General features: G+C 39.7%; 1 protein-coding gene across 1 annotated transcript; it reads right to left on the reverse strand.

Moving 5' to 3' along the window:
• Positions 1 to 5,203: 5,203 nt before the first annotated feature.
• znfx1 (zinc finger, NFX1-type containing 1) lies at positions 5,204 to 15,248 on the reverse strand. The gene is made up of 13 exons (XM_016275480.1): positions 13,737 to 15,248; positions 13,336 to 13,622; positions 12,879 to 13,117; positions 12,589 to 12,711; positions 12,094 to 12,242; positions 11,154 to 11,297; positions 9,912 to 10,014; positions 9,217 to 9,473; positions 8,357 to 8,496; positions 7,941 to 8,241; positions 7,584 to 7,694; positions 7,005 to 7,100; positions 5,204 to 6,865 (listed from the first exon to the last, which is right to left on the reverse strand). Exons 1-13 carry the CDS (start codon positions 14,862 to 14,864, stop codon positions 5,204 to 5,206), a joined length of 4,740 nt encoding a protein of 1,579 aa, XP_016130966.1. The 5' UTR covers positions 14,865 to 15,248.
• Between the last annotated feature and the right edge of the window lie 6 nt (positions 15,249 to 15,254).

Genomic DNA, 15,254 nt, shown 5'->3' on the forward strand with positions numbered 1-15,254 from the left:
TGACTGAAATTATCCCACCTAAAGTCAGCAGGGAACAACTAAGCAAATAATAAAATGAAACTAACCATATAATTACGTTAATTTTAACTTTTAAGAGGACCATTTGCTGTCCATGTCAAAAATAATTTGTCCTATCAGACTCGAATCAAACCATTTCCTTGCACAAAATTCATCTGTCACTTGGTAGACACTCACTGAATCAGACAGATGTCAACATGGATGTGTTGTGTGACACCCTCGCACTCAAAAACCACAAGTAAAACTACAGAAGATAAACAAAAAGAAAATCCAGACGACATGGGTTTAACCTGCAATGCAGTGAGGGTAATTCGATATTTGCATTGCATTGCATTATTAAACAATTGCATTGCTTAAAATATGCTTAATCATAGGAATTCCCAATAAAGACTTTGCAAACCGCAGATTGGGAACAGCACATCACATATTTTGGCTGAAGACATGCAGGCCGATGTTTGTTCGTTCAAGGAAGCTCTCAAAGTACCCTGTGGAACAAAACATTATCTTTAACAATAATTATTCTTTTCCTTCTGCCAGCCCAAGATGAAATAATCACATAATGACATCCTGTCAGGTTGGCATCACATTAATCTTGACATAAACAGTGCTATCGACAGAGCCGTTTTTAATGAAAGGCAGGGAAAAAGGAAGGCGAGGCGGCAGTAATTGTTCTAATTTGGAGTGGATCGATGGTTTTGGCAGAGCACAAATCACGCAGGCATATAAAAGCAGGCTGTCAGACGCCCCCCACCCCCCCACTCGCTGCCAAAACGTCCATTCAGCACACTTGGCACGTTGCAACCTCGGCCAAGGTGGCACGCCAAGATTTTCGGGTCTCTTTTCAAACAGAATGGCTTCCGTAGTGTTATATAGTGCACGGATGTCTTTTAACACAAGACTCAAATGGCAGCAGGTTAAATTAAGGCACTGCTGCTTCTGTGTCAAACTTGAGACAACAATCATATCCAGTACAAAGGCAAACAGAAGCATTTCTATTGCTCAAACTAGAGGATAATTCCTCTACAATACATCAAGTCATCGGCTTGTTCAGGAGAGCTGTGATACTATTACTATAAACTACCATTATAATAGCTGGGGAAAAAATCCCTCATATTTACACTGAAGAATGAAACCTGATCCTCTCTGGACAACCACCTAGCAACAAAATCAAACCAAAAAATCTATCATCTATCTATCTATCTAGTGTGTGTGAATCTTTATAAAAGGTATAATAAAATATATAGAAATAGAAAACGTTATTAACATATGCAATGCATGTGCAAAATGTATGTATGTGTGTGTATCATATATCATATTAATTATAAATATGTTGAAAAATTCATAAATGTACGTATATAATAAATATTGTACTATTACAAATATTAAAAAAATTCACATTAACTTGCAATGCAATGCATGTGCAATATATAAATAATACATTATGCTTCATATATTAAGTAGAAATATTTTATATATAATAAGTTATTTTATAAATTATTTATATATAATTAAAAAATATATATAAATGTACACGTATTTAATGCACATGCTATATATATATATATATATATGTAAATTTATTAAATGAAAAATTTAAAAAAACGTAATTTCTGCATATTTATTTGGATAAATACTTATTTACTATAATTAGAATTACCATATTGTTACATGAGCCGTTACGTACTCCAGTAAACTGACGCTGTCTGAAATTGTAAGGAAGAGAATTTCTTCTCATTAGCTTCAGTTTCTTGGCTATGTTTCATTAAATGTGAAGTACCTGCACACATAATTGCCTTTTTCAAAAAAGCACATATGGTGTCATATTGGAAATGCTGAATTGAATCCAGAGTTATGAAGCATTTCTCAGCCCAGCGCAGCAAAGCGACTTAATGTCACTCACTAACTCAACCGCAGGTGCTCGAACAGTGAGCCGCCATTAGGTGAAATTGAGTTTCATACATTTATTCAAATCAGTTTAGAATCATACCTGAGTAAATATGCTTACCTGGGCAAAAATATGCTAGATTTTATTTACATGTCAAGAGAGAGGCATGCATTGTATGATGAACAAATTTGCATTTACATTCAAAATGGCCAGTTAAATCACACTCTGGCCCTTGTTTCTGAATGACCACAGAAGAACACTGCAAACCCCATGCATTGACTAAAGCGTGCATCCCTAGTGACTTAAAAAAAAGGCAATTAGTTGTACATTTCACCACTTTTGATCATTATTATGTGAAAAGACTCGTGTACCTGTGTGAGTCTCAGTCCCAAATTATCTGTGTGTAATTCACAATGTTCAGGTCTGATGGATTCCACATACCTGAGGGTTTTCCATGAAGCTTGTCAAGCTTCTAACATCTTAGAAAGACAGTCATTCTGGTTAAAGAACTGTAAAGTAATGCATTATGCAGAGCATAACTTAGTTGAAAAGAAAATAAAGACTCTTGCATATGCAGCCAGTTTGTTAAAAATGCAATCACAATCGACTGTCAAGCTTTTGAAAGACGAAAATGAGATTTTACACTTAATTTGTTGCATTTTATAAGTCAAGCATCAATATTAGTGTTGTAAGTGACTTTGCTGGATAAATAGAGCATGCAAAAAATCCCATAGATGAAATTGAAGGAGAGATCCAAGCCATATATACAAACCAGAGACTTGAGGACTAGTAACTAGAACTAATAACAACCTGTAATAACTGAATAATAACAATGCACTGAAAACCATACAGAACACCTAGCAATTGAAAAGCAATTACCACTACCCACAAGACTCACTGCAACAATTTGCATCTTAAGAACCATTATTTTATCTCCCAAAAATGAAAGAAAAACATGTACAAAACCATCTTGCCATTACAACTTGTCCCTCATCCTACAATGTATCTTAATGTCCTTCGAGGAACCAAAAATATTATTCTTAATAATCTTGATGCTCACACTTTCTCATCTTTCAGCTTTGCCACATTTTAATAACAACTTTCATAACCGCTCCTCTCACACACAAAAAAAAACAAGTTGATGCATGTTTTTCTTTCACATGGCAAACAAGGCTTATTAAAAGCATGCTTTGCTGAGTCTGTAATTGGCAATGGTTTTACAAAATACACTGGCAAAACCGATGCCAAGAAAGAAGGGAGGCACCAGAGAACTGGTCTGGATAAAAGACAAGAACATGAGCCAAAGTGAAATCAGTTCAGCAGGGAGCGAGGAATTAAGAAGTGTATCGTCTCAGTGGATGCAAGTCTATTGGAAGAAAAATAAGTTTAAGTTTTGACAGGAGTATTCTACACCCAGAATGCATTGCACCAAGCTCAGTGGGAAAAAATAAACCTAAGATGGTGGAGAAATATATTGAATATAAAAATGCATGCTACACATTTTACGCAACAGAAGTATCTGTTCTGGTTTTTAGGTGAACTGGCAGTAAATAAAGAATTCAATCTGCCATCACAATAAAACCATTTGTCAGTGAAATTATACAAATGACAAACCACATATTTCATCAACAATCTCAAGCATTATCCCAGAAATGAATGGGAATTCTTGTTGCAACAAGCGGGTAAGTTTCGTAACGGATGCGTAAGCTATTGGTGTGGTTTCTCATCAGGTTTGGAATGACAGAACCTATTAAGCAGGTTCATCTTTTAGCCACAGTTTTTCCCCTTCACTGTTCCCATTGGTAATTGCATGATTAAAAGTTCAGACATTTTTCCATGTTTCATAAGACACTCCAAGACTCGTCTTACGATTACACCTCGTTACACGACAAACCTCCTTTTGAACATGAATATGTGACTGTTCAAAGGACGTATAATCCAACATTAATTAAAGCAGCCGTACTGCGGGACACAAAAGTGTCTGGCGCTGAAACGAGCCGCTCGAGCACACATAGGCCTGCAGAATGAGCTGAGAGTGAATAAGGCTTTCATATGCTTTTACAGCGAAGCTGTAACCTTACCGGATCCATATTTACACATCCACATGCACATTATTTCATGAAAGCTTATAGCTGGTCACCACAGGGCCCAATGAAATTTTAATCAGTTCGTTCCAAGCAGGCGGCTTTGATAAATGTAATGCGGAAAACAGCCACAGATATCATAATGACGTGCACATCTACTGATGCTTAAACAGTGAGAACAATTTGCAGTCATTGAACAGATAAACCACTACTTCGCAGAGGATCACACATCGCAAATGAGATCTATTTTTTATTCTCCTAGAAAGCAATGAGTTTAAATGAAGAACAAATTGAGACTTCAAGCCTCTCTGATGTTTCTCCTGAGAAAAAAAACACCAGTATGCTCATGTGTCTCCTCTAGAATTTCAGAAGAGATCTCAAAAATGTTTCAAAGTGTGCTCAGATTTTCTAAGATGAAAGTCTACAATGATAATGAACTGAACCATTTCTCATCAAATTCTCCAAATCCATTCATTTCATTTCATAGGTCAACAATCTCCAATACAACTATTTTCTCCCAATGAAACTATGATAGAAGCAAAATATAAACAAATGCTGATAATATAATGTTCAAATAGAACTGGTACCATGGTATACATATACAGTATCTTAATTATACCATGGTACTGAACGATTACCATACACTCACTCATATAACATGATGAACCCCCTGAAAGCTAGGAAGCCTAAATGGAAGCCGTCCCAGTCGCTCACAGACTAGCCTCTGGACTCACTCTGTAATTAAGGCAGAGAGCTCAGGTAATGCTTTATAATTAGGCAGATATCAGCGGAGAATAAACCTGCTGAAGCTGACAGAGACCAGTGTTTCTTGATGCAGGTCAGAGTCTGACCGTACATGAGAGACAGCACAGCTTGCCTAATGGAGAGCACACATTTATACAGACTCTGTTGCTGAGAGAGTTGTTGACGGTACACTGCTGCCACCAAGTGAAATCAAGCCAAAGATGAACGTTAGTAATTATATACTTGAAACCAAGACCTGAAGTTGCATGCATGAAATCTAATGAAACATTAAAGGACACACATTTTCATTAAAACAAAATTTTATTAAGCATATTTATTAAATGCTATTCTTCCCTCAGAAATATGCTTAAGCTTTTCCTTCGCATCCTGACACAACAGTTTTTGTCGTTGTTGTCGCTTCTCCACCCCACCCTGTGTTCCTGTGCAGAAAGTGCCGACTTTGCATTCGGGTTTATGTTATGACAGGACGACATTCATCACATAATGAACTGATGGCTGCCAGGCTGCGGTTGATATGAGTGCCATACCGAAGGTTTCTACGGATGGGAGTGCGACACCTTGGACAATCCTTGAGTCGGATCGCCCTTTGATCCAGTTCAGCGCCTTGGTCTTCGTCAAGATTCATGTATTGATCCATTCCTGTAGCCTCGAACAGGTGCTTGCAATCTTCAAGCTGAATGAAACAAGCATCCGGGTCGTCTTCATTGCCGAAGAAGATCTCCGTGACCTCATCCTTATGGCAAATGCGACACTTATTGGGACAAGGGTCTCCGCACAGACCTATGCAGCGGTGTCCGCAGCGCAAGGTGTTGTTACAGGGAACAGAACAAGGCGGACGGTCGCATGGTTCGTGACACAGCTTGGTACAGCTGTGGTGAGGGCACTGCCATTCGCAGGGTTCGTTGCAAGGCGCGCAAGGCTGACCGCAAGTCTTCATGCAGACGCTGTGGACGCAACGGTTCTCGCAGCGAACGGAACACGGTGGACAATCTCTTACACAAGGCTCCCGACACTGATGAGAACACACGAGGGTTTGTTGGCATTTGTGGGTGCATGCTTTGTGCAGGCGACCTTGAAAGCATCCATGGCAAGTTCCTGGGCAAGGGTGGCCACATTCCAAGGTGGTGCCACATTTTGTTTTGCAGTTTGGCTCCCTTCTGTGGTCCCTGGAAATGAAGCACGGTTCTTCCTGGACGTGTCCACATTTCAGCTGCATTTGAACTCTAACCTTGCACTGAGCGGTGCAGGACTCTCCACAAGCTGCCTTACAGGGATGGTCGCATGGGAGGGTCTTTTGGCAAAGCTCTTGACAGACAAATTTCTCAGGGTCTAGGTGGCAAGGCACCTTCTGACTATGCTGGCATGACGGAATGATCTTGTCTAGGAGTACCTGGCATTCACCACATTCTTTGTAACAGCGACGTGTACATTTGTGCTTCAGCTCACACAGCACCTTCTGGCAGTCTTTCATGCACTTGTATTCTTTGTGTTCCACATCATATGGGTGGCACATACGGGTGCACACGTGGCCACAATCCAAGCGAAATTGGCAGGGCTGATCGCAGCCACCCTCGGGGGCACCTCTGAAGTCATCACTGCAGGATGCAAGGATCTGTTTATCCGGATGGTTTTGACAGCTCAACGTCAAAGCACGACCCACTTGATCTGACTCTCTCAGAGTGTGAAGGATGTTGCTCCACAGCGTAACGGAGCTGAGCATGTCCATATTTCCGATACAAAAGAGACCCATCTTAGCACGAGAAAGGGCAACGCAGACCCGGTTTGATATGTTCAGGAAGCCGACTCTCCTCTGTAGATTGCTGCGCACCAGAGACAATATGATAATGTCGTTCTCCTCCCCTTGGTATTTGTCAACAACGTGGACTTTGACTCCAGAGAAATTCGGTGAGGGCATGAGCTTACGTAGACAGTGAAGCTGTCCTGTGTAAGTCGTCAGAATGGTGATCTGAGAAGGCTTGTAGCCCTGGAGCATCAAGTAGCGGCAAAGCGCGACCACAAACTGAGCCTCGTGAGGGTTCTGGTGACTCCTTCCATCCTTAATCTCTTCCTCAAATTGCCCGTGATCCACGAAAAAGAGATTTGTCAGAACCCCCTGTAGACCGAAAGATGCAGGTGTCAAGTAGATAATGGTAGCCAACTTACTTTTTAGCAAACTGTGACAGGTACCTACCAGAACTGATGTAATATTATAATAGAAGGTTGTGTAATAGCATTTGCTGAAATTTACTTACCTTAACATTGTCATACTCCAGTACAGAGGGGTGGTTTTCCAGTGTTTCATAGATATGAGGAGTCAACAGTCGAGCGATGCTTGGCCTCATGCGATGCTAGAAATAAAACAGATTTGTTGTTCATGTTGTTTTAGCATACGATTCACTAGAGGAATGACTGACTTCAGTAAATATGTAATCAATTGGGTTACACTTTATTTTACAGTATGTGCACTTACCAGTACTTACCTAAGAAAGTACTGGATAATATAAGGTAACTAACATGGGTTAAGGTTAAGTTTAGGAGTAGTTTCAGGGTTAGTACCTAGTTATTACCCAGTTATTTTAATTACTATAACAAGTACATACACTCTAAAAAAAAAAATGCTGGGTTGTTTCAACCCAACTTTTGGTCAGATATGGACTAACCCAACCATTGGGTTAAGTTTTTAACCCAAAAGTTGGGTTAGTCCATATTTGACCCAAAGTTGGGTTGAAACAACCCAGCATTTTTTTTAGAGTGTAGTATGTACATGTGCAACAGGACTGGAAAATAAAGTGCTTCCCTTAAACGGCTGATGTAATAATACACAAACTAACCTGGTAGTTAAGGCGCACAAATGGAAAGTTCACTCTCACAAGCCTCTCAAACATCGACACTTCCAGATTGAAATTCTTGGCAAGGTCATACACTGTTGCACTAGGCCTCAACTGTGCAGGTTGAAATGCATGAAGACATGCATTAACACATGAAAGCATCATGATATATTATTACACAGGCATTTATTGTTTATGCAATAAATCAACCTAGTTAATTAACCTGATTTGACATTACAATTTAGACAATTTTGAAAATTCCTCAAAATAAAGAAATGTTAAAGATATATATAAGATGTACATATTTTCCCCACTACCCCCATAATATATTTTTTTCATAATATTTTAAGTGCTGCCTGCCTGTTGGTGATCTCCGATCAGTATGAGGTGCTGGCAGGCTTTGCTGAGGGTGGTGATGGTGTGCGCCTCCAACACCTCTGCCGCCTCCTCCACGATCACCAGTCTGGGCTGCAGCTCCTGCAGAGCCTGTCTGTATTTAGCCGCTCCTGTGGTGGTCATACCGACGACCCGAGCCTGTCGCAGCACACACAGGTCCTCACGGCGGCGGATTTCATTGAGCCTCTCCGCGGCGTCCTGATACACCTGTTCAGAGGTGAGGGCCTTAGCGCGGAGATCAGTCCGATAGCGCAAAACCCAAAGCCTGAAGGAGAAAACATGAATGTAATTTAGCTGACATTTTGTGCACTGGTGTGGCTTAAACAAATTTGTGGGTAAATGCTGCCATCTAGTGCAGGGAGTGTGTATGTGTGTCTTACCGATACAGTCTCCATCTGTCTTTCAGATTGAGGATCCACACATTCCTGGTTTGCCTTTCTTGTTGCTCACTCATGGCTGAAGTTTTCCTCAGCTCCTTTTTAGCCATTTGCTTAATTTTTTTCTTCTGGTGGCCTTGCATCTGAACACACATCAGCAGAACAGTAGCACTGAGCTCATCACAACAACACACAAATGGTGAACAGCAATGCCTTTACAATCAACATGAAATGACATTCCCAAGCCACTTTACTTCCACAATGTAGCATATTTCCAAGTAAAACAGGTTATTTCAATTCTTGCGTAACCCTGGTTTGTATGATGCATTTTTGGAGTTTGAAGACCTTCAAATCATTCACTTTCATAGCATAAAAAAGAAAAGAAAAAAAAAACAGCATGAACTTAAGATTTTGATCTTTACATTTTAAATATAAATACAATGTTTTATTTATTTTTTTTTAGATTAAAATGTTAAATATAAACAAAAGTCTGAGACCACACTGACATCTGGAATTCGGAAAAACTAAGTTTGATTTACATCAAAAAAAATAATGATGACAATAATTTTTTTATTATTTAAAATGATTTAAAAACCATCGTTTTACCCTCTCTTTTTAAATATTCTTACTCAGTTACAAACAAATGTTTAAAAATGCAAATGTTCCACTTAATCTCAATTAATATAAACTTATAAAAACAGTTTACATAATATTCACAATTGTTTTCAACATTCAACATACATTCTACACATTTAACTAATAATTAAAATAAATATATATATATATTCTACATTTTTATTAATATAATGTAAACTGTTTTCAATAAAATATATATGATTATATTAATGGATGAAGTCTCATACCTGCCATTCCTCTTGATCAGCCTGACTCTGAGCCCGATTCTGGGCTGCTTCTTGTGGTTCAGGATCATTCAGGTTCATCGCCAGCATCAACTCAGCCATGTCAGCGATGTTTTTCTGATCTTGTTTCAGCTTTTTCCAGTCTTTATCCCCGTGCTCCGCATCCACCACTATCCTCTCGGCCTGGATCAGATCCGCCTCTTCATCGATATCTATCAGTTCCTCATCGTTCAGCTGTGGCCCGTCTTCATCTGCCATCTCTGAGAAAGAAAGAGAGAGAGGTTTGTAATGCTGTATTTGCCATTAATGCTTCTGGTTTACATTCATTGACTAGAGGACTAGTTGAAATTTGTAATGCAAGCCTTAATGTGTCCTGATCTCAATTTATGCTTTGTTTGTTTGTGTTCTTTATCAACTTGCAGTAATAAAATTGTTTATTTCATGATGTACTTGGTCATGAAATCTGATCACAAGTGTTAACTGGAGACAAATACAGGCCTCAACCAGTAGGGGGCCCCGATGAGCTGCAGGAAAAATATATTACCTGCACTGCATTTATGCAAATGATTGAGAAATGCAGAATACTTTGTCTTATGAATAGTTTGGCAGTTGTTGCATTAATCATTAAATGATAATAAATACTGCATCTCAGCGGTAAATTGCTGCTGACATTGTGGTTAGTGTATTAGAGTCTCCACCTGTTAGCTGTGGCCCCTGCAAAAAAACAGAGAATCCGATGCCGAGCCACTCCGGGATCATTGAAGTCTTCTTTCTCCCCACACTCTCAAATCCATCCATCACCTAACACAGGAAGAAAGCACGTTTTGAAAACTGCTGAGTTTATACAGATTTGAAGTCACAAGATTCATGGCTTGATGAAATAAGTCAGAATTTACTGAACTTTTAGACAAAACATATATATTAAAAAAAAGTTTGCATGCATATTTGTCAAGTATCATATTTGATGCAGGCCTTCATTGTTCATATAGTCTGATATAGTGAGAATATGGAGGAAAAAACTGCTCAGTTTTATTCAGAGGCCCAATCTGAGCAAAATATGCAATTTGGTGCAAATGATGCAATCAAACTACTTCCAATAAATCCATATAAATACCAGTTGTCCCTATATCTAACTGAGCATTTAAATATCATATTACTAAGACATGTTATTGGGATACTATATCTTAGTAAGATGATTTTTAAATGCTTATTTTTTTAATGACCAAAACATATAATCCAATGCAATACAATGATGACTGAGAGATGATCATAAAAGCCTGATGATCATATTTGATACTCGCATTTGAACATTATTTTTCTAAAAAATAAATGATATTATAAAAATGTACAATTCAATACAGTAACGATATACAAGTTATTCTGACGTTTTATAAAAATCAAAAAAGATTTCACAGCAAAAAGACACGTGACGCACAAGCTGAAGGTGGACGCTTGTACAATTAGACTTTTACAAAAAAAGTATAAATTATCAATCAGATGACAGAAGGCATGGATTAGATTGTGTGTAACAGGTTTTACAGCAAAATTTTGATTATGATGATAATTTAGAGGCCTTAGAAATGTGCATAGCAAATATGATACAGTAGCTTAAAAGCAGGGCCGAGTGCCAAATGCAGTTTCATTGGGAAGTGCAACATACTATACTGTTTAAAGAATGATTTTCTGATTTTAATGGATGCAAATGAACCAAATCAAATGGGATATTAAACCCATCAAAGAAAGTCAAAGTTGTTTTTGTTAGCTTGTGCCGTTGCTTAGCGCAGATGTTCAGGGAAAAATATCATACTGCAAAATATAGCTTCAAGGTCTGTATACACTATTTAAGGATGGCATGTCTGACAGCTGTGTCAAAGCGTTTCAGAGCCTGTGTGTGTGTGTGTGTGTGTGTGTGTGTGTGTCTGTGTGTGCGTCGCACTCACTGGCTGCAGACACAGGCTGTCCCAGTGCTGAGGAGACATGTATCTCTCCAGAAAGTCTTCTCTGAGGACGCCACGCAAGCTGCACTCCAGCTGAGCGGACTGTCTCTTTAAGAGCTCCTCTGCGGCCTCCATCTGTGTGTAGATCTGTGGACATACAGCATACTCATTAGAAATATCATTCATATATTATTAGATGCACTGGCACATACTTGTTTTCAGAGAACTGAAATGAATAACGAAAATACATGTTATGCACATGCCTGACAGCACACATTTAATCTAATTATCAAATTAAACATTATATTAATTATATATTTATTGAGATTTTTTTTAAGAACAGTTTATGAAAAAATAAAAAGGGTTTTCATAATGTATTCACTCTTGTGTAATTTCAAACATTATTATTATTATTGTCGTTGTTTTTGTAAATGGTTAAACGGTTATTACGTTTAAAACCAAAATCATTAAAAAAATAGTAAAAAATAAAACTTTTTCATTACTTGAATTAAAAGTAAATATTAAATGAAATAATATAAAATATAAAGACAAACTTATTTTTATTTCAGCTAGTTGGCAAGGCAGCATTTCTAATTTTCGTTTAGTTTAACTTAAAGTACTAAAATTATTAAAAATTACAACTGAAATAAAAAAAAAATTTAAAAACTGTTTAGACATATTGAAAAGACAAAAACTAATAAAACTGACAAAACACAAATTTACTAAAACTTTAAATAAAATTTAATGAAAACAGAAATATAAAATAGTAAAAAAAATATTATAAAAACTATAACAGTATATAAATAATACTAAAATATCACTCTAACATTCTATTGACAATCCTAGGAAATAATAGTATATAATATAATAATAATTAGTAAATAAAATAAAATACAGGAATGTCATAATGAAATCTGAGCTGTGTCCATGATAGAGGGCTCACTTCATGATGGGCTCTCCTCAGGTGCTGTGGTAAATTTTTGCGGAAGTTTGATGCCCTGGTCAGCTCCCTCAGACCAAAGGGCTTTAGAGTTTCACTGTTGCTTCGTCCTCCAACTCTCACAATGCCCCTTTTTAAAAATCCATGGATGCCTGGGACAAAATTTATGAAATATCTCATAATATCATACATGAAGCTAGTTATCTTTTGTGCAATCGAGTTATCTTTTACTGGACTAGAATTAACTCTCTGGAGAAGCCATAAAGTTCAAAGTCCCTTAAATGCTTAAAAGAAAATATTTTCTGAGACACATGGGATGTAAGATTACTGGTGTGTTTTTGTAACAAGCAAGAACACAGAGGTAGGAGGCATCTCTTTTTGCTTTCCATTTTATCTTATCGACGGCTCTAAGAAACAACTGAGAGACCTACCCATACTTATCCACAAAGTACCAAAAAAGCAACAAGATCTTATAAATACCACACAGATGCACCGTACCTTCCAGAAACTGGTCAAGAGCATGATTGGTATAGCAGACCACCAGCATAGGGCAATTATTTGACCAGGCCTCATGGTTGTTTAGCAAAGCCTGAGCGATCTTCAGGCCTACATGCGTCTTCCCTGCAAAGAAGAAAACAAACAGGATCTTCACATTTTCCAGATGTCTTTGCACTCCAGAAATAGGTTGCATCTATTAAGCCGTTATAATTAACTTTTTTGTGCATATGCAAGATGATCTCGAGAGTACCGCATTGGTTAACAGCAAACCCTAGTCACAGATAAGTCACCTGTTCCTGGTGGTCCCTGTATGATGGCCACTTCATTGGTTAAGGCCAGTTTAAGCGCTTGAAGTTGGCTTTCATCGAGACCCACTTTTTCCTCATCAGGCCAGGCGTGTGGGGTCAAGGGGTTGAAGGGTGGAATCTTCTCCTGCCCTTCTGCCATAATGCTAGAAAGATCGTATGACCTTCCTTCCACCCGAAGGTAAGCTGGAGGATCTACATCTGTGTTGCACTCCACTATGTACCTAAAACAACAAAAATGTGCAGTGTGGTGTTTACCAAGGTAGGCATGACTATTATTACTGTTCAGACCTGGAACTGACGATACAAAGACTTGGCAGTAAGTACTTTTGACAACCTAGGAACCACCCAGAACACCCAAGCAACCACAAAACAACACTCTAAAAACCATTAAGGAATACCTTAGCAATTCTCTAGTTTTGCACAAGTAAGAAATGCATACCTTTGAAAGGGAACATCATTCTCATCTTGCTCCTGGAGACCTTCTAGGACATATCTATAGGCCTCAAAGTAAGCCGTGGTCTCGACCATCAGGAAGGAGTCCGAGGGCTGAATTCTGGCCAACCTGGCCCTGCTCTCAGAAGAAAAACAGAGATGCACCTGTCCCTTCCTCAGCAGCGTTGGATCCCGATCGGTAACAGTGGCGAACAGGAAGGTTTCGAAATTGTCCATGGAGAGACAGACAAGGGATCCGTAAATGAGACGCTTGGAATTTTCCCACCGGACAAACTGTAAGAGAAGATTCAATGAAATAAACTGATAGAAGGATCAATGGTGGAAGGACATAATTGGGAGCTATAGAGTGCATGGAGTTCTTTCAGACAACTTGTAATTTGTGATTACCTGAAGAGGCCGTGGGTCAAACTGCACTTTGTAGGCGATGCCCGTTGGTGTGCAGAGTGGCAAAACCAATCGGGTGTCAAAGTAGATTCTGATGTCATCAAAACGCCTCTTTTTCATTGGTATTCCATCGATAGTCTCACTGTGTTGGTTCCTCAGGATCTCCTTGACGCCCTCTCTCAGCGGCCTCACAAAATCTTCACGCAAAAGTCGGAAGTGTGTGTCTAGATAGATGCGAGTGTTAGGAAAGCTTTGAGACATTATGTTGGGTCTCAGGAATGGCTTCTGGTCTAGGTGGAACTCCTCAATGGTTGGATAAATGCTCATCGTCCTGAAGTCTTCTTCCCCAGGTGGGGCGTCCTCGTCAGCTGCTAGGAAGGAGTAGTTATCGGACCGCAAGGTGCCTTCCCTTGATTTTTCTTGGAGGTGGTCCACCAAACCCTGCACCCTCTCCAAGTCTTCATCAGTACTGGGGAGAATATCCACACCAGTGGCACGCAACTGGTTGACGGTCGGTTTCAAAAGAGCCACCAACATGGAGACCGACTGGATAGAGCTCTGAGGAAACATGTTGAGAACTTCAGAGAGAAGGCTGATGATGTTGCTCAGATGTTGGGGATACTGCTCCCTTCGAGCTTGCGCATAATCCGACATCATTCCAGTCACATGATACGGAAGAATGTTACGGAAAAACTTTGAATCCTTGACAATGCGAGCCAAGTGCAGCACGATCTTGCGGTCAATTCGAGACCCGAAGGCCTTGCAGAGAACTTGACAGACCAGCTGCACCAGGTCGCTTCTCATCGTACTGTCATCAAGCAGATTCTTGAGCCCAGTGCTAGATGAAAGGGTGATGGCCACCTCGGATGCTTCTCTCTCCAGCAGGCCTTCAAGCATTTTATACCCCAGTTTGCGTACTTCAGGGGTGCCATCTCTCCCTCTTCCTCTTCCTCTCCCATTTCCCCCTCTACCTCGCTGAGCTTCTACTCTTCCTCTTTGAGGTTCTTCACCTTGTGGACCAACTCTTAAATCAGTCATACTTCTACTGGCTGGTTGGTGACCCATGTTTTCAGGGCGGTTGCTTAAATTTAAAGGAGCTGGAAGTAAATAATTGGGAAAATTTTGTTGCATGAGCCCATAAACAGGTCTCCCAAATCCTCTTGAGTGGCCTCCCCTTATCACTGGGCGGTGGACAGCGTTCCAACTTGGCTTCCCTTGATGATGTTGCCTGTATTCTTCTCTCCTCTGTCCTCTGCCCCTTCCATCTCCTCCTCCACCTCCTCTTGCACCTTGAGCTTTTTCATCTGGCCATCTTTCCCATTGGCTGTTTGTACTTCCACTGGCTTGTTGGTGACCTCGACCCCTTCCTTCTCCTCCTCCTCCTCCTCCTCCTCCTCTTCCACCTCTTCCTTCTCCTCCTCCTCTTCCACCTCTGCCTCCTCCTCCCTCCCCTCGGCCACCTCTGCTGCTTCCTCTGCTTCGATTGGGAGACCTGCTTGCTTGTCTTTGACCAGGCACAGA

This window comes from Sinocyclocheilus grahami, unplaced genomic scaffold, assembly GCF_001515645.1.
Source record: "Sinocyclocheilus grahami isolate Dianchi unplaced genomic scaffold, SAMN03320097.WGS_v1.1 scaffold94.1, whole genome shotgun sequence".
Classification (NCBI taxonomy): domain Eukaryota; kingdom Metazoa; phylum Chordata; class Actinopteri; order Cypriniformes; family Cyprinidae; genus Sinocyclocheilus; species Sinocyclocheilus grahami.